The 24,365-nt window shown below is 46.7% G+C and overlaps 1 protein-coding gene across 7 annotated transcripts in view; it reads right to left on the bottom strand.

Annotated features, from left to right (window-relative positions):
- Positions 1–24,365, bottom strand: part of MAGI1 (membrane associated guanylate kinase, WW and PDZ domain containing 1) — a 535,490-nt gene that overhangs the window by 41,505 nt on the left and 469,620 nt on the right. For all 7 annotated transcript variants that reach the window (XM_006089030.3, XM_023754043.1, XM_023754044.1 and 4 more), the window contains 2 exons: positions 19,252–19,434; positions 17,897–18,517 (listed from right to left, as the gene is read on the bottom strand). In XM_006089030.3, the coding sequence (XP_006089092.1) occupies positions 17,897–18,517; positions 19,252–19,434 (804 nt within the window). The remainder of the gene's footprint in view (positions 1–17,896; positions 18,518–19,251; positions 19,435–24,365) is intronic.

Raw genomic sequence — 24,365 nt, 5'->3', positions numbered from 1 at the left:
ACCCATAATGGTGATGTGAATTTAGGAAGAGCTTCCTTTCTACAGCGAGCATGGAACTCTATGCATAGTCAGGCAAGTTCTTCTCATGTCACTGGTACGTTACTCCGAGCAGCAGCCCCGAATCACCGACTGTTCAAGGCTACACAGGCTCAAATATAACAAGACGGGCATCTCATTTGGGGGCAATGAAGCGAGACTTTAAAGCTAGGGACTAGCAGGGTGGCTGGTCCCCAATCTGTGTGAAGTTCTTTCAGAAGTGGGTAAGGCCTTTATCTAGCTTGTAAATGTATTCTGACACTCTGTGATAACAGGATCATTTGAAAGCTGGGGGAGGGACAAGATAAAGTGACAGGAGTGCGTTGTGGCATCTTCTCTCCAGAAGAGGAAGGAAGAGAACCGTCAACCTGAAAAGACCACTCATTTGTCAAGATGTACCTACGGGAGGCCAATCTCCCTTCTCCAGGGGATGTTCGCCCCAAGATCTACTTTTTCGGGGCGGAGTCGGGCCGGCTTTGCAGCGGCTCCAGGAAAGCTCTCTAGCGCTCGCTGTGTGGGCAGAAATCACTCACAACGAGGCTGTTAAGGCGCAGGGTCTCACCTCCTGAGAAAGACTCCCAGCTGCCAGACGGACAGCTTGACTGTCCCACCATCTGTATTTTAAGTCACTGTGAGTTGCTTTTCGTGTGCCAGTGCTTAGGGTTGGCCCTGCTACCCATTCCTCTTCTCAGCAGTTCACTGAGGTCTCCCCGGGGTGGGAAGGATGACCTGCAGCCTGGAGGCTCCAAGGCAGCTCCTCTAAAAGGGAAAGTTTAACTTTCAGCTGCCTGGGTTGTGGGCGGGTGGGGGAGGTGAATAGGAAACAACAGCTCAACACAGATCACTGAAAGAAACACCCCTAAGTATTCCTGTTTGGGGTTGGTAAAGCAGGATGCTGTGTGAGCCCCTATGTTAAGGGCACTGGCCCCAAAGGAAAACCCATCACTGAAATTGAGGCTGAGATGTTTCTAGGTTAAGAAAAAACACCATTCAGGATCCTTTACGTCAGCATCACTGCCTGTTAGGCCGATTCTCAGCCTGCCTGCTTATTTTTAGCGATGCAAGTGAGGCACAGGACCAAGAACGAGCACCCCAAAGCTGATCCTTACAGGACCCCAAAGCTGGAATAGAAGCCCTTCTCCAGCTTCTTAATCTCCCACAGTGAAGGTCTCCGAAATGTACCCTGAATCCATCGCTCTGTCCATCTCCACTGCCACTGACTTTGCTTTCCTAAGCGAGCACAAGAGTCTGGAACTGTTCTCTCCGCCTTATTCTCCACCCTCAGTGCATTATCCACATGGAGGCCAGAGGCAGCCTTTACAGCACAAATCAGATTAGAGGGTCTCCCGGTTACATGTCCCTGCGGTTTCGGAACACCGTTTCGGTGAACCTCAAACTCTTTCCCGCCCCACAAAGCCGCCGTGATCTGACCCTGCCCACCTCTCTAATCTCATTTCCCACTCCTCTCTCCTTGCCCAGGTGCTCCAGCCGGGCTGGCAGCCTCCACTTCCGGGCCAATGCCCTTCATTCCCCGGGACACTGCGCCTGCAGATGGGTGAGTGGGTAGTGTCTCCCACGCAGGGCTCTCCTCAAATGTCTCTTCAGAGAAACCATCCAGGGGTCCAGGCACCAGCAGGTGTGAAGTGACGCTGCTGGTCACTCTTTATTCACACAGCCCCGTTTCTCAGTTTTCATCCATCTGATGACGCGCGAAAATTATTGTCTATATTGGTGATTGTTATCATTTACTTGTTTATTGCCTATCTCAGGGACGTGGTCTCTTATTCCAGGGCTAGTCCCCAGCCCTAGACCAGCCTCTAGTCCCCAGTTCAGTAGCACCTTCTGAATAAATGTGTGAATGTGCTGAGCTTATGAAGTGAACCGCTGCTGCGACCACTCACAGCTCCTGACCCTCGCTGCTCCTTGATTTACTGGGGAGCTGCCAGCTCGGCTGCTCTCACCAGCTCCTCCGCGCAGAGAAGGTGCTGCTGTGCCACCTTGTGTTCTAAACTCCCGTCACAGCCCTGGCTCAGGCCCAGAGGTAACTAAGGCTCACAAAGAAACCCAACCCCGCAGCTCTGAGACCCACAGACGGGTATATTCCCAGGAGGTCGACAGTGCTCCAGTGAAGGGCACCTGTTCTCTAGCCAAACCCATGACACTCTGGAGCAGTTTTCACCACCTCTTCGGTGGAACAATCACCTTCCTGTTGCAATGCGCTTTTGCAAAATCGGAGGGTCATTTTCCTGTTCTCTCCATAACGGCGTCTGTTATTTAGCCATTTCAATGAACTTTATTACCGAACTGCTTAACTGTGACCGAAGCCAGCCCTGGCACCGTATAAAACTGTGTTCCAGCCTCTTACATTTAGGAAGGCACCTGGGCCTTAGAAAGCCCTGGCCACGCTAACAAAGGCCAGGCGACCGACGTGGGAGCCTGCAGCGCCGCACTGTTCCCTGTCTGCCAGCCAGACCTAAAGAGCCATTTACTGAAGACTCAGGTTTTTCCTCAGAGCAAAGGACATGTGATGAGCAGCCCCATTCATCTCCCACGGAGACATTAAATGGCTTCAACACCTCTTGCTGAAACAATATCTGCCCTGGCCTACGGGACGCTGCGCGGCACAGAGGGCACAGCTTTTCCTGACTGTCGGTTCCTAATGAATGGCTGCCCGACAGCGCTGGGAAGCAGCGGACGCTATGCTCTGTCCCCTATTAGATTCCAGGTCTCACTGAGTCAATACTCATCCTGCCAATTGGATTTGCTTCGAGGCAGAATATGGGAATCGGTTTCACTCACACACACCCCAGCACACACTGTCCCGCTCGGGGTGAATCTCAATTAAAAAGAACTTTATAGGTCAAGTACATTGAAGATGCAGGGGAAATTCCGAGCGACAAGGCTCTTTAATGACATTTTTTATCCGGGAACAAGATGTATCACAGGCACTTGAAGGAGCCCGTGGCATTCGGGTGGGGAGGGTGAGTAACAGGAACCCCCACTGGCAATGAAATGCCTGCTCCCCCCGCGAGCATGTACAGCGAGGAAGACGCTCAGCAAGTTCCTCACAGTGGAGACCGAGGGCCAGGGTCCTCTCGCTTCCTCTCCTGGTTTGGGCTGTTCCCTGCTGGCTTTTCTAGGCAACTGAGGCTCTAATCAAGCTTAGAGTCGTATGCGAGGTATCAATGAAAACAATATACTGGAAATGTATTTTTTTAAAAAACTATCATCAAGTTTTGAGACTGCTTTGTATATGTAAGAAATCAGCCGTGGATATTCTGGGGTACCCAGTGCACAGTGAATGTGCACAGCTCACCCGGTTTTCCTCTTGCTTTGGAATTTTACAATCAGAACAAAGAAATCATGGCAGAGTCTGACCCATACATGTCACATTATGCAAGGGCAACACAGAGAAGAGCGATGAGATCTAGCCCTGGACCTGACCCCAAGCTCAGCTTCTCCCTAACTGACCAGGCGGTGGAAGCGATGGTCAGGGAAAGGGTGGAGGTCCCATTGCCTCCCCCTGCCTGGATCCCAGCCCCACTCACATGTCACTCCCACGCACCCCGCTCCCACCCTGTTTTCACAACCTCCTAGATTCCAGATTTCACAGATCAGTACATTTTTGTAAAAACAGATTTAAGCAACTGGTTACAATCTGTCAATTCATCACTTCGCAAACTAGGAACATTAAAAAGGGGGAGGGGGCAAATATCAACCCCCCTTTCCACAAGGAAGAGCCTGTTTCAGCAGAACAAGGACAGGAAGGGCATCACCTATACAGGAGCCTCTTCACCCCGGAAAACCCTACTTTCCCCCAAAACCCATTCTGCTCTGATTTTCCCCGTTTCACTGTCTACCGGAAGCCATGCCATCACAGACCCAGGGAACACATCTCCAGCGACCTGTGCCCTCTCGCCTCCCCTTGTCTTTCTGGAGTCCAGACAGTCACATGGAAACAGCAGGAGCCTGGGGGTCCCGCTCCGCCTTCCTCTGAGCCTCATCCACTCAGGCAGGACACGGAGCCCTCCCTCGGGACGGGCTCCCTGCAGCGCCAGGAGGACACAGCCCCCCCTCGTTCCGGACAACAGCGCACAGGCTTAGGGGCACTGCCAGAGCGAGCCGGCCCGCACTGCTCGCCGGCAGCAGAGAGCAGGTGGGAAGGGAGATGGCGACAACTGGCCAGTGCTACTTCCACCACTGAGCAGAGGTAGAGGCGATGACTGAGAAGAAATGGGGAAATTCTCACATGAAATTTCTTCCATCCAAGTTCTACAAACAATAATCCATAAACTGACTTCATTTAAACCTACAAAAAACAGAACAAGCATCTTCTTTTTTTAAAAAAGAATTGTATTGATTTTGAATGAGAGAGGAAGGGAGAAGTGAGAGACAGTGAAACATCCACCGGCTGTCTCGCCCCGCACTGGGGACCGAGCCTGCAACCCTTCCGTGCCCGGGGTGATGCCCAACCCATTGAGCCACACCGGCCAGGGCTAGAACAAAGCATTTTCAATCAGCAAAGCAGATGGGTGTCAAAGGGGTTAAAGCAGCGGTTCTCAATCATGGTCAAAGCTGCTCTTCAGGGGACATCTGCCTCGTCTGAAGCCATGGGAGGAGGACAGGGTGTCACCAGAATCGAGCGGGGAGAGGCCAGGAGGCTGCTAAACGTCCCCTGATGCAGACAGCCCCCCAGCCGAGAACACCAGTCCATGATGTCACAGTGCCCCGTGTGAGACACTGATAAAAACAGCTGCCTCCTCCTCCTCCAATCACCAAAGTCAAGTGACAGTTGCTTTGCAGGGGCAAACTACACACACACAGAGTCCCATTAATTCATGGTCAGTGCTATTATTTTAATGTGATCATTTCCCACGTTGGTGAATGGTATCTATGGCAAAAGTAACCATGGAGAACATTTTAAAATTTAGAATCAACATAAATATCTTCGGAGGCACAGACCTAATTCCAACTATCTCCCAAAGATGATAAAACAACAACAAACGGGTAAGTGTTTATGCAACTCTAAGAAAGAATTTTTAAATACAGCTTTTTAGATGGGGACATCATGACAAGCCCCGTGACCACAGCCACTGCCAAAATAAGTCTAACAAATAGCAGGTTGCTGAGTGAAGTGAACTGATAGCCAGCAACAGGGACAGAGGGGATCCACCCATTACAGTCTTATCATTGGCCAGGCTCCTAGCTACGAGGACTGCTACGCTGATAGCATGCCAAAGGATCCTTCAAACAACGTTGCCTCAGGTGTTAAAATTACAAAATGAGTATTTAGAGCTTTTCATGGCAAACTAATATACCAGGTGAGATTTCTAGAAAAAGAATTAAGCACGAAAAAATGTGGAGGGTGTGATCAGTCACACTGTATTTTTACAGCTGTTTACTTCCCTTGCATGCCATTCACCTATAATGAGAGATTAACACGGTGCTGACGTTTGTTGAATGAAAGAGTGGATAGTGTTTATTGCAAATGGTGAGAAAAAAAAAGTTGAGAACATTAGGAACATAAAAAGAAACAGGAGTATGAAATAAACCCAGGTAACAAGTTGGCACCAAAAAAAAAAGGCATGTTGCACGTTGCCAATGGAAACGACACTCTTAAAGACCCAGCGCTATTTTCAGACCTTAAGATTCTACCAGCAAGATTTCTGAACCAAAAAAGAGCATGTTCACAAATAGGGGGCACGGTTACTATCTGAGCAGGAACACAACAGGGGGAATACCAGGTGTGGTATAGGTGGGGGGACTTTTTAAAACTCTGCAGGAGGCAATGCAAAGAGCTTCAGTAAGAACCGTGGCAAATACTGCACTCCGGCCGGCGGTACAGCATGTGTGATGCATTTGAGGTCCATGAAGGAAGGTGGGAAAATGTTAAATGGAGTAAGTAAACTCTGCCTCGGATAACAGTTTTTAAAGTGTTCAGAACTGAAAAATATTCAGCGTAGAGGCTAGGAAGATACCTCTGGCAAGAAAGAGAAACTCAGTGAATAAGGTGCCACAGTCTCAGAAAGGGAGATGTGCCCTACGTGCAAGGCAGACTTTTCACGTGAGAGACACCATCTGAAGGAGGGACAACTACACAATAAACTTTACATGGAACCAAAGTAAAGGCAGAAAATAAACTCACAAAAAGTCTAAAGATGCCTTGTTTCTTCTGTTAAAAAAAGGTATAAATGAAACCAAAAAACCCAGTTGCTGGAATTTTGAGGTCAAAAGAAACTCCTAGGAAACGGTCCACAGCAAGTCCTCGCGTCTCTCCTAGTGCGTCCACACTGCTGTCTTCAGTTAAAACACTATGAGATCAAAACCCGAGTTCCTTAAGATGCTGAAAGCGAGGGGGGTTTTATGTGTTATACAGTAAAGACAGACCCAAAATAGAGACATTTTGGGTATCCCCCAAAATGTATAGTATACACAATTTAATAGCTGACAACTCAATTTTGAAAATGAAATGTACTTTAATAAACATTGGCTTTATAATTATCCAAAGAGTGTGTATGCATTTTTGGGGGACACCCCATATTTGTCTCATCTCTTGCTATAAGTCATCTCAAATATAAATATAAACATGACCTAACATTCTATAAAAAATTCTCAAATAAAACCCCTGATCACTTTAAACGATGAAGTAAATAAAAATAGCAGCTTAAAACTGCATTAGTGGTCTGCAAAGTGCTAGGAAGTTTGCTAATTTAATGCGAACAACTTTTTTTTTACTTTATTTTTCTTTTAATCCTCACCCAAGGATATGTTTTTATTGATTTTGAGAGAGAAGAAGGGAGAGAGGGAGAGAAACATCAATCAGCTGCCTCCTGTATGCACCCCGACCAGGGATCGAACCTGCAACCTACAGACATGCCCTGACTGGGAATTGAACCCGCAACCTTGTGGTGTATGAGACGATGCTCCAACCAACTGAGCCACCCAGCCAGGGCTGAACAACTTTTAATAGCTAGGAAGATATTAGGCAGCAGTGGCTCTGACTATAGGACCCGACTTCTGCAATTACTAGAAAACTGAGGTGTTAGTAAACAGGCGAGCAGGAAGGCCCATCAGTCTGAGAAACCGAATCAGATTCCTACACCAACAAGACTTCAACGTCTTTTCACGTTGCTGAAGCTCAGGTGACAAATTCTACATGATTTTATGTAAGAATTTAAGGTGAATTTTCCTTGTGTTTTAAAGTTTCTACCCCTTTTTGGATTAAAGATATTTTACATAATACAATCATCTACATTAAGCTTCCTAAGCCTTGTCAGTCAGTATTCCTGAAGGCCCTACGATTCCCATTAAAACTGGACGAGCTCTCTCCTTGCAACAGAGCAGATGCCCAAGTGCTAACACTTGATAAGTCTTTTACGTTTTCTGAGACTCGACTCCTGTGACCCCCTAACATCTACTTAACACATGTAAAGAGCTCAGAGCTGTGTACACATGAAAGATATGAATAAATTGGCCCTATCATTGTTATCTGCATAAAAAAATCTGTTCACCACGAAGCTGCCTTCCATTCCGTATCTCCCTTATACTAGTACTCTAGTACAAATAAGAGGAAGGGTAACAATAGATCCTCAGCATCTCCTTTCTAGGGTAAAATAATGACATCTCGAGTGCAGCGCTGGGCGACAGCCCTTCCTGGGAGGACAGGGATGTTCCCTGACTGAACGGGCACACAGTGCCACGAGCCACACTGAGCTCCTCCGCGGCGGCCACTGGACAAAGACCTGGCATTTAATTTCGATTAAACAGCCACGTGAGGCCAGGGCCGGCTGCGCTGGGAGCTGGAGAACAGGATTCCCTGGTGCGATTCTCCGATGCCCTTCCCTGGAGAGCAGCCTGCGCCCAGAGCCCAGGCTTTGCAGGCAAACCGCAGTCACCTTTCCACCGTGTGATTTCGGGGGTCACCCTCTCCTGCCCCTTTCCTCAGCTGCAATGATAGTGCTCCCCTCAGAAAGTGCTCTTGAGGGGGAGTGTTTGTGGAAACAAAGGGCCTGGCATTCATTCCTATTTTCGATCAACATATATGACTTTCTGAATACCTACAACGTGCCAGGTACGGGTTGCAGGTGGTACAGGTGAAGAAATGGCTGAGGCCAAGCTGCTGCTCCCAGATCACAGGAAGTTTAAGTGCCAGGAGGAAGGAGAGAGAAGCAAGTGATGGCGGAGGGTGCTGCTTTATCTTCTATGGTGCAGAGCCGGCTTCTCACAGGAAAGGACCTTTGTGCAGAAGCCTGATGGATGTCTGTGGGCCCCGAGGCTCCTGGGAGAGGAAAATACAGAGGGAGGGAAGGGCCAGCATTCAGGCCCTGGCACGAGGCTTCGGCGCTTTCGCTGAATGATGGGAAGCCTTTCTGATCAACTGACGTTAAGTCACTCTGGCCAGAGAATGAACTGCAGGAGGCTCCGAGACCTGCTACAAGGCCCTGCCAGGCCAGGTGCCCAGCGATGGACGGCAGAGGCCGGGGAAGAGCTGGGCGGCACACAGAGCCTGGGCGCAGGATGGAGAGCTGACAGAGGCTGCTGGTGTGCGTGCACAGAACTATTAGGATATCACTCTGCAAGCACCCGAATCCCCTTTCGGAGGCCCCGCCGTGCAATCTGAGAGATTCTGGCAGTCAAACCCGTCAGCGGTGCAATTTGCAATTCATTCTCCAGTCCAAGACCAAGGGCAGAGAGAGAGTGGCACCTGCTCACCTGGCTTAGCTCTCTGGTGTGCAGCTCACTGCGGTTCTGATTATGACGGCTCTGCATCATTTCAGAAGGGAAAACACCAAGATGACCTAATGCTAATGAGGGGCTTAGGCGATGAGATTAGGTATTGCTTTCCCATCTGGATCGATGATGATTTCATGAACTAGTAACACATCAGTAAACCTGGATGAAAATTAAGTGGCATCAACTTGCTCATGGACTTCCGACCCTATCCACTCCTTTATGTGTGAGACTTGCTGCTCCACAGCTCGGGTCCTGCAGTTTCTTTCCTTTAATGCGGGAGGCTGCCTGGCACAGTGGTTAAGGACTCAGTCTCTAAACCTAAGTTCTGGGTTCAAATTCTGACTTTGCCAACTATCAGCTACGTGGTTCTGGGTGAGTCACTGAACCTCTCTGGTCCCATCATCCTCTTCTCTACAATGGAGTCAGCAGGGAGAACGTAGGCAAGTGACTCTACGCACCGCCTCCCACAACCACATCGAAATTACAACTAAAATATAAAACAACCATCATCCAGAACCGCTGGAAAGCTGGCTGAATGGAGGTCCTACAACTAGAGAAATAAAGAGGAAAGCACACCGAGACTGGTAGGAGGTGCGAAGGCGCGGAACAGGCTGGTCTGGCGCCCACATGGGCTGCTTTTTTAATTGGGAGGAAGATCTTCTCTGTGGAGGCTGCCCGGAGGAGAAAGGGGTCCCAGCCCCACACCAGACCCCCAGCCCAGGGTCCCAGATCTGGGAAAAGAAGTCCCTACAGGCAGTAAGAAGTATGGGCTGTAAAAACCAGTGTAGATCAGGACTCAGTGACAGGAGGCTGCTGGAGACCCAGCTGCTCCTCTTAAAAGGCACCACGAACTGAGCTTACAAGCTCCTGCTTCCTCTGAGCTCCAGTGCTGGGTGAGGCTCTGGGGGACACAGACACATACAAGGAGAAACTGAACTGTCTGGCATCGCAGTAGGAACTCTGGGGCGGCTTTCTTCCAGATGGAGGTGCTTGCATTGTTCCCTTGCTGGGACCTTCCCGGTTGCAGGGTTGACTGGCGACCATTTCTGTTTGCTCTGCCCTGGTGATTCCCTAAGACCCCACCTCATCCAATTTACAACCCCACCCAAGCTGTGTGCAGTGGATTTTGCATATGAATGGCCTGTCCTTGCTCAGGCTAATACCTGTCAAATAAGCTGAAGCTGGGTCAGGGAGCCCCAAACCTATCAATAAAAGGCCCAAGATATGGCAACAGAACCAGCCTACTTTGCTTCACAGCTGGGCCTCTTCTAGACACCTCCAAACCTGATACAAAGAGGACGAATCTGAAGATCTCTCTGTGGCTCCTGCTGGGTGGCCCCAGGCAGTGGCTGACTTTGCATCTCCCTGGAGACCCAAGAGCCAGTGTACCAGTGGTCAGTGTCAGACCATACCAGATTACAACTCTACACATCCATAAGTGACACACTCAAGGGGGAGATTCAGCAAGCACCAAAGCCCCACTGAAGCCAGTCCTGCTCCATAGGGGTGTCTCCTGCACAGCAGTTCTCCCACTGTAGTTGCAGCTGGTTCCTGCAGTCAATTAGCCTGGAGGTCAATTCCTTCCAGTGACACCAATAGCAATCAAGGCTCAACTACAACAAGGCTGTGCACACAGCCCACAAAGGGGTGCACCAAGAGTGTCCACCTAGGTGACTGGGGAGGTTGAGCCACTGGGCCCTATAGGACACTTACCACACAAGGCCACTCTATCAATTCAAGGAGACTTAGCAGCTCTATCCAATACATGGAAACAAACACGGGAAGCAGCCAAAATACAGAGACAAAGAAACATGTCACAAATGAAATAAATGGAAGAAAACAAACTACTGGATATAAAGTTCAAACCCATGGTTATAAGGTTACTCAAGAATCTTCTAAAAACCTCCAAGGGACTTAGTGAGACTTTCAAGGAGCTTAGTGAGAATTGCCCCCCACCCCAAAAAAAGGAAAAGGACCACTCAGAAATTAAGCATCCACTGACTGAAATAAAGAATAATATACAGAGATTCAACAGTAGACTAGAGGATCCCGAGAATCAATGATTTGCAATATGAGGAAGAAATAAACACCGAACCAAAAGAGCAAAAAGAAAAAAAGAATCCAAAAATATGAAGATAGCCTCTGGGACAACTTCATGTGTACCAATATCCGAATTATGGGGGTGCCAGAAGAAGAAAGAGAGGAAGATATTGAAAACCTATTTGAAGAAATAACGACAGAAAACTTTCCCTACCTGGTGAAAGAAACAGACTTACAAGCCCAGGAAGCACAGAGAACCCCAAACAAGAGGAACCCAAAGAGGACCACAGCAAGACACATCATAATTAAAATGTCAAGGGCTAAAGACAAAGAGAGAATATTAAAAGCAGCAAGAAAAAAGCAGTTAGTTACCTACAAGGGAGTGCCCATACAATTGTCAGCTGATTTTTCAACAGAAACTATGCAGGCCACAAGGGAGTGGCAAGAAATATTCAAAATGATGAATAGCAAGAACCTACAACCAAGATTATTCTACCCAGCAAAGCTATCATTTAGAATTGAAGGTCAGATAAAGAGCTTCACAGACAAGAAAAAGCTAAAGGAGTTCATGACCACCAAACCAGTATTATATGAAATGCTGAAGGGTATTCTTTAAGAAGAGGAAGAAGGAGAAAAAGAAAAAGATCAAAAATATGAACAACAAAATGGCAACAAATACATATCAACAACTGAATCTAAAAATCAAATGAATAATAAATCTAATGAACAGAATAAATGTTGAATAAAATAGAATCAGAGGCATGGAAATGGACGATTCTCAGAGGGAAGGGGGAGTGGGAGGATGGGAAGAGATTAAAAAAAGATCTTATATGCATGTATGCATTACCTATGGACACAGACAATAGGGTGGTGAAGGCCTGGGGCGTGGCAGGAACTGGGTGGAGGGGAGCTATGGGTGGGAAAAAGAGGGACATCTGTAATAATCTAAACAGTAAAGGTTAAAACAAATAAAATAAAAAACAGAACCATAAAAAAATAAAATAAAATGCAGTCAACATTGTGCTGACCTGAGAGGCCGCTTCTGAATTATGAGATAAAAAGTGTTCAGAACCAACGATGCCTGGCGTGTTGTGAAACTGTTTATTGTTTTTATTGCCAGTGGTTTAAGCAAGGAGGAGGCTTTATACATGCTTTCCCAAGCAAACCAGAAACTTCCCTTTAGTATATCTAAGCAAATGTAGCTGTGATTTTCAACACAAAAAACAAATGATTCCTTCAATTTCCGTCCCCCTTCCCCAGCATCGGGGCTGACAATCACTGCCCAGAAGAGCGTACTCAGAATCCCACTGCAAATTGGTAACAGTTCCAATGCAGTCACACAATGAGGTGTTGCGAGGTGTTACCTGCCTGTGTGTGGGTGTGTGTGTGTGTGTGTTGCTACTATGACAACAAGCCTGGCACACCGTAAGTACTCACTGGTGAGAGTGGTAACGTTATCATTGCCATCACCACCACCCTTTTCATATCTAATTTTTGCCTTTTAGCACCTCTTTATCATCTTTCTAAAGTTATGAGGTGTGACTACAAAGTTCTGTGAATAATTTTCTATTGTGACTTGTGGAGCGCGTTTAATTTTTTCGGCTAGGATTTCCTGAGAGGCACCAGGGATGTAAGAGTCCAAGGTGGACACCGACCTGCCCTGCAGGGAGCGTAACATTTCATTATCTGACAAAAGCATTCAGTGTAGTGGGTGCAAACGGAACAACAAACATCACTTCCATTCTGGTTGTGATCAGCAACAGCCACTGGAGACTGTGCCCCAAATGAGGACCGGGATCAGCCCTCCCTTGTTCTCAGAAGTAGGAAAAGGTGGGATTCGGGAGCTGAAATGGACCTGAGCAAAGACTGAGGAATGTGCTGCCTGTGAAGCAGGCTTTAAACGAAGGATACTACCCAGAAATGAAAGTAACTATTTAGTTTTATAAACTCATTTCCCCAAGTTATGTTATAGAATCAAAACTAGCAGGACCCCTGAGGGCAGGAGCCTGGCACTGGCTATACCGCCGGTTACACATCAGAATCGCTGGCGGAGCTTCTGAAAGAATACGGATACCTGGCGGTCAAGCACTGGGATTAAGATACTGTAGGTCCAGGTTGAAGATTTTTTATTTTTATTTTAAAATAAATAAAAAGCCACCCCTAGTCAGTTGCTTGTATTATTAGGCAACATCAATAAAACACCAGTGATTTGTCCTATGTCAGAAATTAGCACAAACACTGCCTGATTTTATCTCCGTCATGTGCCGGCATGTGCGGTCTTCCCATTTTCTCAGATGACTTGTCCAGGGCCACAAAGCCAGCAGAGGTGGGGCTGGGATTTACACTTGCACCACCTGCTGTAGAACCATGTGCTCTTTTCTCCCCAAAGGGAGTCACTTACGCTGAGTCCCACACCAGAAAAGCCAGACTTTAATAATTTAGTTACAGTTTTGGCCTCTCCCAGGAATGGAATCTTAAACCTGTCAATCTGGAATTACCCGGTCAGTGAGGTAACCTGTCTCAGACCCTGCTGCCCCGGAAGGGAGGTGACCTGGCACGGCCACTCTGGCTTTTACAGTGAAACTTCCTGTCCGCTCCCTCTGCCTGTCTCCCTCTGTGCTCAGCTCCGTGGGGCTCCTTTCTGTCTGGTAGATGGGGTGCTGCCCAATGCACCAGTCACTGACTAACAGCCAATCAGAGCTTCACATTTTACTCAGTTGAATTTTGTTTTTCCACACACTATGAGGTCATTCTTTGCATAAAATTAGAGCCACAGGGGTCATCCTAAAGGTGATCTAGTTCAAACCATCCATTTTTTTTAAAATTAAAAAATGAGTCTTGAGGCAGGAGTAGTAAGCTGGTCACAAGTAAGGGCAGGTAAGAGCAGAGTTTGAATTAGAGGTTGGCTCCTGACACACCCAATACATACTTTCTCTCAAAACCAGAGCATAAGTTCCCCTTTCCCATAATGCACTGCCAAATCTTCTCTTGACAGAGTATTCTGACTCAACCCAAAATTATATCTTAATGATGACCCACCTACTAATTGGTGTGAATTAGCCAAATACACAAAATATCTTATACAGAGGGGCACAGGTAGTTATATGCTTCAAATAAAACAATCCTTCTTTTAAAAAGTAAAAAACCTTTATGGGACAAATTCTCTATCTTTTGTAAATTTAAAAAAATCCTATATGTTAAACATAGTAATCACCTTCTAGCATGATTTTCCAGATACATAAAAAAAAAGTCTCTAGCCTCACACTGGTGTCAGAGGACAGGCCATCTGAATGCCAAAGCTGTCAAAATGAATCAATAGAAGCATTCTCCTGACTGGACAGCAGAGGGCGACAGAGGAAGGACAGGCCCAGAAGGAAGGCACGGGCCCTTAGGGAACTTGCCCAAGTGGACAGCAGGCAGGGCCAGGTTTACAGAGAAGAGACTTATAAACAAATCCCTGGTGGTCCCAGGCACCAGGCCACATGGATGGGCACTCCCAGCAACTCCAGGCCTGACCCAGGAAACGGCCCGACCCCAGAAATTAACAAACGGCATTTCAACCTCTGCATGGTTTCCAGGTGGGAGGGGAAGAGACGAAAAATACTAAAACCCAAAATGTACCAGATCTTGAAAAGTGCAAAAATGGGCCTCTGAGTTTAAAAATTAAAATAAAATACAAACTTAACCAGTTACACCCGAAGTAGAAAAAGATCTTTAAGGCACAGAAAGCCTCACCCTCGAGATCCGAATTCCTGAGAATCAGTCAGTGCGGATCTCACGGGTTATCAGTCTGCGCACTTGGAGCTGTGGCAGAAATGAGCTTCATTAGAGAGAATCACCTGATATCTAGGAATCTCCTCTACCGGCTGAGCTATCCTCAAGACAGACTGGTTTCTAAACCTGATATGTAATAATAATGTCTCAATGGACACAAATATTGAGCTGACTATAAATTCACATATAACAAGCATGTTGCTAGTCCATATACCCCCTCCCAGGGACATAGGAACCCAATGAAGGCATTGCCACCTTGGCATCAAGTGGCTTCAGCATATTTTATTTGATCTCTGATGTTTTCAGAGAGAGAAAAAAAATCCTGTTCTAAAGGGAGGAAATGAGGAATAGAGTGAAGACAAAATGGAGCACTATAGTCAAACTGCTAAATCACTAAATCCAGTAGGACAAGGCATGAGGCGACTATTCTATCCTTGTTCCAAGTAGCCTGGGGACTTAAACATTTCTGAGCTGTCCAGCCCTGCGTCAATGCCGATACATAACCTCCACATAGCCCTCTGCTTACCCCGAAGGACTCAGGAAAGACGTTCCTGCATCCAGACCACGGGCCACCGAGAGCAGCGGTCACCAACCTCTCGGACCTCATGGACCACCAGTGGTCCACAGACCACAGTTGGCGACCGCTGACCTAGATGAATGCCATTTCGCACCAATACAGAGGCTGTTATTGCAGGACTGACTGTTCTCAAGGTGCACTTTTCCCTCTGAGAACCCTCAGCTTGTATTTCTTCTTTGGAACACTCTGGCTATTGCTAAGTTGTGTTTCCAGTTTGCAAACACTAGGACCTTTGAATAAACCTTTATCATTTATTTCTTAAAAAAGAATCAGTGAAGTGGCCATTTTATGTTCTCATTTAACTGAGCTTCTGTCTTTGTTGCCTCATCAAACCTACTCACAGTTCCACTCCACCATGCAGGACAGATGATCGAAATGCCAGCGCCGATTCAAATAACTAACATGTGGCAGAAACACATATTTATATGCTTTCCATACAGATTAATAGTAGCTGCTGCTAGCCTGCCAACTGCACGTGTACACACTTCCGGTCCCACATGTAAATCAAACACGAGGCATATGGCGGATTGTAAAGAAGTGCTGATGTTACAGCGATCTTACATTACTCAGGTTCCGGATTAAACTATGGCGATGTTGACTAATGTGGCAATATACTCTGGATCTCTCCACATTAATTTCATGTTATAAAAGGTAGTGGCACTCACAAAAAAGGTCTCAGAAATTAAGAACAGGGAATGCAAACGTATTTGAAATCAAGAGGTATATTTCTATAATCAATTATTTGCTAGGGTGGGCACATTCATTATAATATGATTCCAGTAACCACTGTCAGTTGGTAGATTATAATGAGACTCACTGTTTTGGTCCTCTTAAAAGTGACTCTAATAACAAAGGAAAACTAAACACACTGACAAAAGGAATGAAGGAGCAAATAATGAAGGGGCAATTAATTCGGTAGGAGAGCAGAGTGGTTTGTGACTGTCGAAGGAGCAGTGGCTGAATCAGAGATGCCGCTGACGAACTGAAAACTACTGAAAAGTTTCCAGCTGCTGACTGCCGAAACCAGCGGTTCTGCAGAAACCAGCGTCCCTCAGAGGAAGGCAGAGGACTAGACCGCAAACTCCTGGGTGAACTTCTCCGTCACCTCGTGGGCTGGCACCGCCCACCCGTCAGGGACGTGGTGAAAGTGAGATGAGAGGCGTGTGCCCGCAGGCAAGTGCTTTGTAAACTGCCAGCTTATGTCTAAGTGCCAGGTATTATCATCACCCTCACACGCAAGTCACTTCCTACTGCGTCTTAGTCACTGTTTAAACAACAATTATCTATCCTGTCAAGTGATCTAGTACAAGAGACATGAAAGCTGCATCGGTGGCAACACCGTTTTTAAGAATAAAATCCGCACAGTGGCTTTTGAAACTGTTCAAGAAAGATCGAGCATCTATTCACACAAACGGCTGCTCTGAATTTTGGGTCTCCTTCCAACGACACCAATTGTTTGGATCACAGAACGCACAGCGCCACGAGAGCGTGCGAACAAATACATGCGCGCCACTGTTGCAACGGAACCCAGAGAAAAGAAAAGTCTGGCTCCTCATCTCGGCTCAGAGGGTCAGAATATGCCGTGCACGGAACAAATCACGTTGGCAAGGGCCAGGGGAACAACCAGCATCAGGCACATTGGGTGAGGTGATCCACCACTAGTCACAGACACAGATTCAGAAACGACATTCCAACTTGTGGAAAATATTTCTCAGGGTGAGGTCCTGGGAGTTCCGGTGAGGCACGCAGGCAGGGGAAAGCAGGAAGTCTAACTCCTCAAGACTTAGAATACCCCACTTCCCTGGGGTCTTTAATCACATCATTAAATTGTGGGTACGCTGAGATATGTTTTTAATACAATTGGTGGAGCTCTTGTTCCTGACAAGTATAAATAATCGCATACTCATTCATTCATCCATTCATTCATTCGATACCGATTTACTCATGGATACCTAGCAGGAGTCAGGAACTGTGTTAAATGCTGGGAACACAGATGTCAATATGTAGACACGGGCCCTGGCTTTATGGCTCTTACATTCTAGTAAAAAAGAGAGAGCAGCAAAAAATATATATACAAATGAGTGACTTGTGATAATCATGATACCGGTAAAGGCCATGAAGAAATGGGGTAATGCAGTGGAGGTTACATGGAGGTGTTGGAGGCTTCTTTAGATTAGTGACCAGGGAAGCTTTCTCTCAGGAGGAAACCAATGAGACTGAGCTGGCCAAGGGAAGAGGTGGGAATGAGGCATTCCAAGCAGAGGGAACAGGACGTGCGAAGGCCCTGAGGCAGAAAGGGCTTGGAGTGCTACAGGCACTTCAGAAAAGATGCCAGGTGGCTAAAGGACAGTGAGTAGGGGAGAAGAGTGTGAGGAGGTCAGAAGAGAGGCCAGGAGCCCCATTTTGCATGCACGCTATGCAGGCCCGGTTCAGGAGATTTAAAGGAGAAAGGTTTTAAAATCTTAATGGTCATTTAAAGGCACAATCTGACTTACATTTAAGGGTATCGCTCTAGCTGCACATGTGTAACATATGTATAAACACAACCTTTATTCTAAAGATGCTAGCATTTGAAGAAATCAGAAAACATTTTGAATGCATTTCTAATCATTTAAATAAAAATAATCTTAGAAAAGCAGACATTTAAAAAGCCCCAAAGAGCCACCCGAAGACCAGTAAGTTAAACAATGGATTATGGGTTAAAAAAAAATCAAAGAACAAAATAAACCTACGTACCTCCTCGTTGCACCAACAAGGTGACCTCACTGCCCTTTGGACATTCGATCAGCATGTCCACCACCTGGTTGTGCGTGAGAGCCTGCACGTTCTTCTTGTTCACTTCCACGATGAGGTCGCCCTCCTTCAGGCCGCGGCACCGGGGGCTGTCCACGATCTGCTTCACCCTTTGGCCGCCCCCTCCAGGACTGTCTGCGATAGTGAAGCCAAAGCCCATCGGCCCTTTGACTATATGGACAGTTATGAGTTCTGGCTGAGTGGCTATGGAGGAAGCCAACGAGACAGTGTCATTGGGGTAACCATGGGAACCGTTGGAAGCCACGTCGGCTGGACTGCTCGGCCTGGCGTCCTTCATGCCGTTGACTTTGCCTGTTTTACTGCTGTGACTAGCTGGTGAATCGTAGGTCTCTTGCCCATTCACGATAATTGGTTCTTTATCCAAAATGGCCACTGAGGTCACTAAACTCGTATTGGGGTCATCTGGGTCAAAAGGCAACGGATAACCTCGGCAGAGTTCAAGGTCCACACTGGCACCGATGGGAATGGACTGGAAGATTTTCACAACTTGCGCGTGTGTGTGTCCCAAAACGCAGGTGTCGTTCACGCTGACAATTACATCTCCTGCAAAAGGTAAGAGTTTGGGGATTCAAAAAAACAGTACGCAGAAAATCTACCTCGATATCTATAATAAAAAAAGGGTTATAGACTAATTAGACGGAACATCCTTCCGGGCATCATTCCGGATGTCACCAGACGAAGCTGGGGCCATAGTGAAGCCCGGGCCCCGGGTGCCTGCCGGCGGCGGCTGGAGGGAAGCAGCCCGGGTCCCAGGTGCCAGAGGGAAGCCGGTGCTGGCAGCTGGGGGAAGGAAGGCCTACTCTTGCACGAATTCGTGCATCAGGACTGTAGTTATGATATAAACGCCTACCAACAGGAAGCTGATGTGAAATTGGATTTGGGGGTGGCATTGTAGGACACAAAGGGACTACTTCTATCACTTATTTTAATGGCTAACAAGGCATTTGTTCAGCACCAGTGTGGTTCCTGCCTGTGAGAAGATATGGTCACTGAAAGAACATTGGAGCTTTCTTCTAACAAAAATCCTTACTGCAGAAATCCAAGCTCTGAACCCATCTATTCAAACAGATCTACACTCTCACAAATCACGGCTCTACTCCACTCAGTAGCACCCTAAGAGCTCCCCAAAGGTGACATGGCCTCACAGGTTTCCATCTCCACCGGGGAATTCATGTACGGAGTGGAGGAGCCGACACTGAGGAGGTGATTAAGCCCAGAAACCCCGCTGCTGTTTGGTCTCGGGTGGTGACAGCAGCACTGGCCACCTGCTGCCCCACCTGTTTCCATCTTGCCGTCCAGCGCAGCGGGACCATCCAGGACGAGGCTCTTGATCTGCAGAAACTCGTCAGGTTCGTCCCCTCCGACGACCGTGAAGCCAAAGCCACGGCTGCTTTTCCGCAGCTTCGTGTGAATGAACTTGCCTTTCAGTTCAGAAGGGTTTCGTGTAAAAAAGGGTTTGCCTAGATTAAAAGAAGAAAAAGTAAAGGAATGTCAGGACGAGTAAAAAAGGTGAATAAAGTAGGAAATGCTACAACTTCTAGGTCATCTCCATGCTCCTGTGCCGGGGCACTGGGGTACACAGGTGCCATAAGAAAGTCTCTCCCAGTTTGAGGAGGGGCACGTGGTACAGGCACACGTCAGCATGAAGCTCTGAAGGGAAACGCAAGAGCAGGAGGAGAGAGGGGTCCGTCACCCGACCCACGTGCACGGTTCGGCTCATGTGGTGTGACAGCGGTCACGCTGCCACGCGGCCCTTCACAGAAGGCGGAGTGGACTTTGCTTTCTGTCTTGTGTTTTGTTATAGTTTATATTTTGCAATACAGCTTCCAATGTGTTGCCTCAGGCTTGTTTTTCACTTGTAAAACCAATTCATCAAAATCTTTAGCTTTTAATCAAACAGAAATCTCCCTCTGAAAATACATACATAATACTAAGAAACATACTATGGTCATGAATAATTTTATAAAATAGTACCATCACTGTTTTCAAAATAAAGAGAGTTATAATTTTACTTTGATTTGAATTCTAAATTAAACGATTTTTTCCTATTAATTTGCGTCTTTTAACATTTTGTTGAGTAGTCTGGACATGCCCACTGCTAAAATCTACTGTTTTAAAAGAAGTTTAGGGGTGGGAAGTGAGCTCAGTGGCAGAGCACATGGTTTGCATGTATGAGGCCCCAGGCTTGATCCCTGGCATAAGTAAATAAATAAAGTTTAGAAGTGGCTTGGAATATTTTAAAAAATAAAACAAAATTTAAAAACCTAAACTAAGCAAAATAGTTACTACAAGAGCCATATAGCTCCAAATTCAGTTGTTTTATTATTTTTAAAAATATATACTTTATTGATTTTTTACAGAGAGGAAGGGAGGGGGATAAAGAGTTAGGAACATCGATGAGAAACATTGATCAGCTGCCTCCTGCACACCTCCTACTGGGGATGTGCCTGCAACCAAGGTACATGCCCTTGACCGGAACCGAACCTGGGACCCTTCAAGACACAGGCCGATGCTCTACCCACTGAACCAAACTGGTTAGGGTCAGTTGTCTTACTTAAAATAAAAAGGTATGTAGCTAAATAACTTCCAGATATGCTACCTAAGGTTTTATTGAATTTTCTTGATAGCATTCATAAATAACATCTTGTAGAGTAACCAAAATTTCTGTGTTTCATTAGTTGGGCATTTCACTATAATTTAAAGACTTACTGGAATTTCTCTGGTTATCCCAAATAGTGGATATAATTCAAGGCCCAGATTCTTCAACTCTCCTAATTATAATTCCCGTCTCCAGTCCTTGCTACAGCTGCCCCATGTGCCCTATTTCTCTTCTATCAAAAATGTTATTTTAAAAAACCAAAACCACAACAGGCGGATATGTCTCCCTAGACCGGCACGAGAGAGCCTGGTACCCAGAAGGAAAGCTAGCTTTGGTTAGCTGTCTCGAAAAGGCCTTTCTCAAAAGGTCTCTGTACATACATACAATTTATAACGGCATATTTCAAAAGTTTCTGGCTCTTAAAAAGCTCTTTCAAACTGCCTAGAGCAGTGGTTCTCAACCTTCCTAATGCCATGACCCTTTAATACAGTTCCTCATGTTGTGGTGACCCCCAACCATAACATTATTTTCATTGCTACTTCATAACTGTAATTTTGCTACTGCTATGAATCGTAATGTAAATATCTGATATGCTATATGTGTTTTCCGATGGTCTTAGGCGACCCCTGTGAAAGGGTTGTTCGACCCCCAAAGGGGTCTCGACCCACAGGTTGAGAACCGCTGGCCTAGAGTCATAGGAGTGCTCCTCGACCTCCTCCCTGGAGCCGGCCCTGGCTGGCTGGGAGTGGACAGGCGGGCTCTGTCCCAGGGCTACAGGAAGTGAGGGTACAGCAGGACTCCCTATGGCAGGACTCCCCATGTAAGATCATCTGCCAGGCCCAGGAGACGGGTGTCCATGCAGCCAGGGCTGTGGGGAGACAGGTGCATGGCAATCATCAGCTGGGAGCTGAGGACAAGGGAGACACCCCCTTGTGAACAGTCGGCACCCCTGAGGCAGAGGCAGAGGCTGCTAGGGAGCTCAGAGCCCTTAAAGCTTAAGGGGTACGCTCTGCAGGGACCCCAGGAGCCGCACCCCCTCACTGAGGCTTCCTGGCCGCCTTAGGAGAAACTGCAGGACCTCCCAACATTCCAAGCCCCCTTTCCAGCTTCATTTTGTTGTTGTTAATCCTCACCCGAGGATATATTTCTCCATTGATTTTCAGAGAGAGTGGAAGGGAGGGGGAGAGACAGAGAGAAACATCAATGTGAGAGACACATCGACTGGTTGCCTCCTGCACATGCCTGACCAGGACTGAGGATTGAGCCTGCAACGGAGGTATGTGCCCTTGAGCAGAATCAAACCCAACACCCTTCAGTCTGCAGGCCAATGTTCTAACCTCTGAGCAAAACGGGCCAGCACTGCCCAATACAGTCTCCCTCTCACTACTGACCTGGGGCTTTGGCTCACTGTCCCCAACCCACACATGAGGGGCAGCGCACATGCACATACAGCCACCAGGTAGCTGTGAGCTTGGTGTGGCCTCTGCTTGATACCCAGTGTGTAGAACACTGCCCTTCTCATTTTACCTGCTCCAAAAACTCCTGCTCAGCGAGTGAATGAATGAACAACAGCTCAAAGAAATGAGATTTAACTGTCTTTCAGAAGGCTGAAGGTCTCGGCGGGTGTTTAAGCGTTTTACCCTTATTATAGGTGCAGTTACAAATGTGAACATGTGTCAGTTTTTCTGAATGAATTTTTTAAGCTATCAGCATATTCTGAGCTTAAAATGTTTTCAATGTAACGCAACAGGAGCAGGGCACTGCCGTCCTTTTCCAAGGCTTACCTAGGGAGGCAGACCAGAGGGCTCCACATTCACCCCCTTTTATTGTGTTTATGGGATGGTCATCAGTTAGTGGGGCTTTGGGAAGAAATGCCTGTCTACCCACAGCTGTGGGTCTGGAGTTCTCTGCTCAGCCCCATGCACACGCCACTCTCTACCCACAGCTGTGGGTCTGGGGCTCTGCTCAGCCCGTGCACACGCCACTTTCTCAGAGAGCCTCGTCTCCCAACTGGTGCCAGTGGTGCTTCTGTGGTGGAAGGGCACCACCTGGGGAGCTTTGGGAAGCGACTAAGTTGAGGGCCTGCCCTAGACTCACTGAACCTGGACCTACCGGGTCTTGGCCCCACATCTGCTTCTAACAACCCTGAGGTGTGTGCTTCCCTGTCAGGTCAGTACTGCTCCGGGCACCACTGGGTAAAGGCGTAGGCTACTGCTGAACACACACCTTCTGCGGTGAGGGTGTAACTGGAGGCGGGCTCAGCACGGAGGTGAGAAGCCGAAGGAGGCAGGAATCATGAGGTCCCCAGTGAAGGCACAGTGAGCTCTCCCAATCTAAACCAATGTGGGGGCCAGAGACTCAAAGGACAAAAGAAAAGGAAAAGAGGCCTAGAAAGGAGAAGGAAGCTCCTAGCAAAGATCAGTACCTCTGGACCTGCACCGCAGCTGCGGCACTAAGGTTTGGCACCAGCACCTGACCCTTTAAAGCAGTGGTCACCAACCGGTGGTCCGCGGGCCACTGGTGGTCTGTGAGGTCCGAAAGGTTGGCGACCGCTGCTTTAAAGTGTTGGTTGACTTAATCTCTAAGACAATGCTTTAAGGAAGCTGTGCTGCTTATTGTGCATGTATATGTGCATGCAAGTATGTATGTTTACACATATGTATATTCTTTTACTCTACAATACATTTTAGCAGATGACAGATACCCAAGGAGTGTGCCTGGTTTGGAGGGCCCTACAGCGAGAAAGCAGCCCCCGCCTCTGCGATTTAAAGTCTAAAGAGGAAACAACTGTTAAGTAGCTGAACACACAGAAACACTATAACTGTTAGGTTCTAAAAATGAGAAGAATAAGATGGAAAGAGTGACTGTAACAGGGGAATCTAGCCAGAACCTGAGATGAGTAGAAGCTAACAAAGCAAACACTGGCAGGAAAAGACTGCTGCAGAGGGAACAGCATATGCAAAGGCTTTGACATGGTCCAAGGTTCGCTGGTTTAAGGAACAGAAAAGAGGTTCAAGATACGTAAAAGTTAGTGTAGCTGACTTACCAGGAGAGGGGAAATATGACAACATGAGGCTGCTGAAGGAGTATTATATTTAAAAAATATGAAGGAGGTACAATCGTGTTGATATTAATTAATGCTATTATCTACTTGTTATCTTCATTAAAGCCATTATCATCCTAAAAAGTTCATCCAAGGCAGCAGAAATTATTTTACCTAAATTGGTGTTAATACTAATCTCATGACAATATCAGCTAGAAGGGAAATTTCTTTCTTATGAAAATTATAATGGAGGAATCAAAATTATAGAAAATAATTATTCTACCTATCTACTTACATCTTTTATAAAATGGAGAGAACAAATTTTATAGTCTTTTTAAAAGTTCTGAACCACAAATGTTCCTCACTCTACCGAATATGATGCTCGCCTTATTAAAAAAAACCAAAACACACACTAAACAAACAAACCCGAAAACCTTTTCTATCATTTAAGAGTTATGAGGCCTGAAGTAGCAAGATTCTGGAGCTTTCAATTTTCAAAAGTGAACCTCTGCAGGGGGCTTTGGGAAGAAATGCAAACAAATGAGACCCAACAAAATGTTGTAAAATGTGGGTAAATGCCAAAACCGAAGCCAGAATCAGAGACGAGAATTTAAAACAACATGTCCAACCATTTTACAGTTGCAGAAAAATTTTAGTTAAAACCAAATATGGCTGACTAGGATCTTGAAATATCTAATGCCGAGTTTTCAAGTTATTTTACACAATTGTTAAACATCTGTGGTCTCTAA

This window comes from Myotis lucifugus, unplaced genomic scaffold, assembly GCF_000147115.1.
Source record: "Myotis lucifugus unplaced genomic scaffold, Myoluc2.0 scaffold_55, whole genome shotgun sequence".
Lineage (NCBI taxonomy): Eukaryota > Metazoa > Chordata > Mammalia > Chiroptera > Vespertilionidae > Myotis > Myotis lucifugus.
This window is presented reverse-complemented; position numbering and strand designations above follow the sequence as displayed.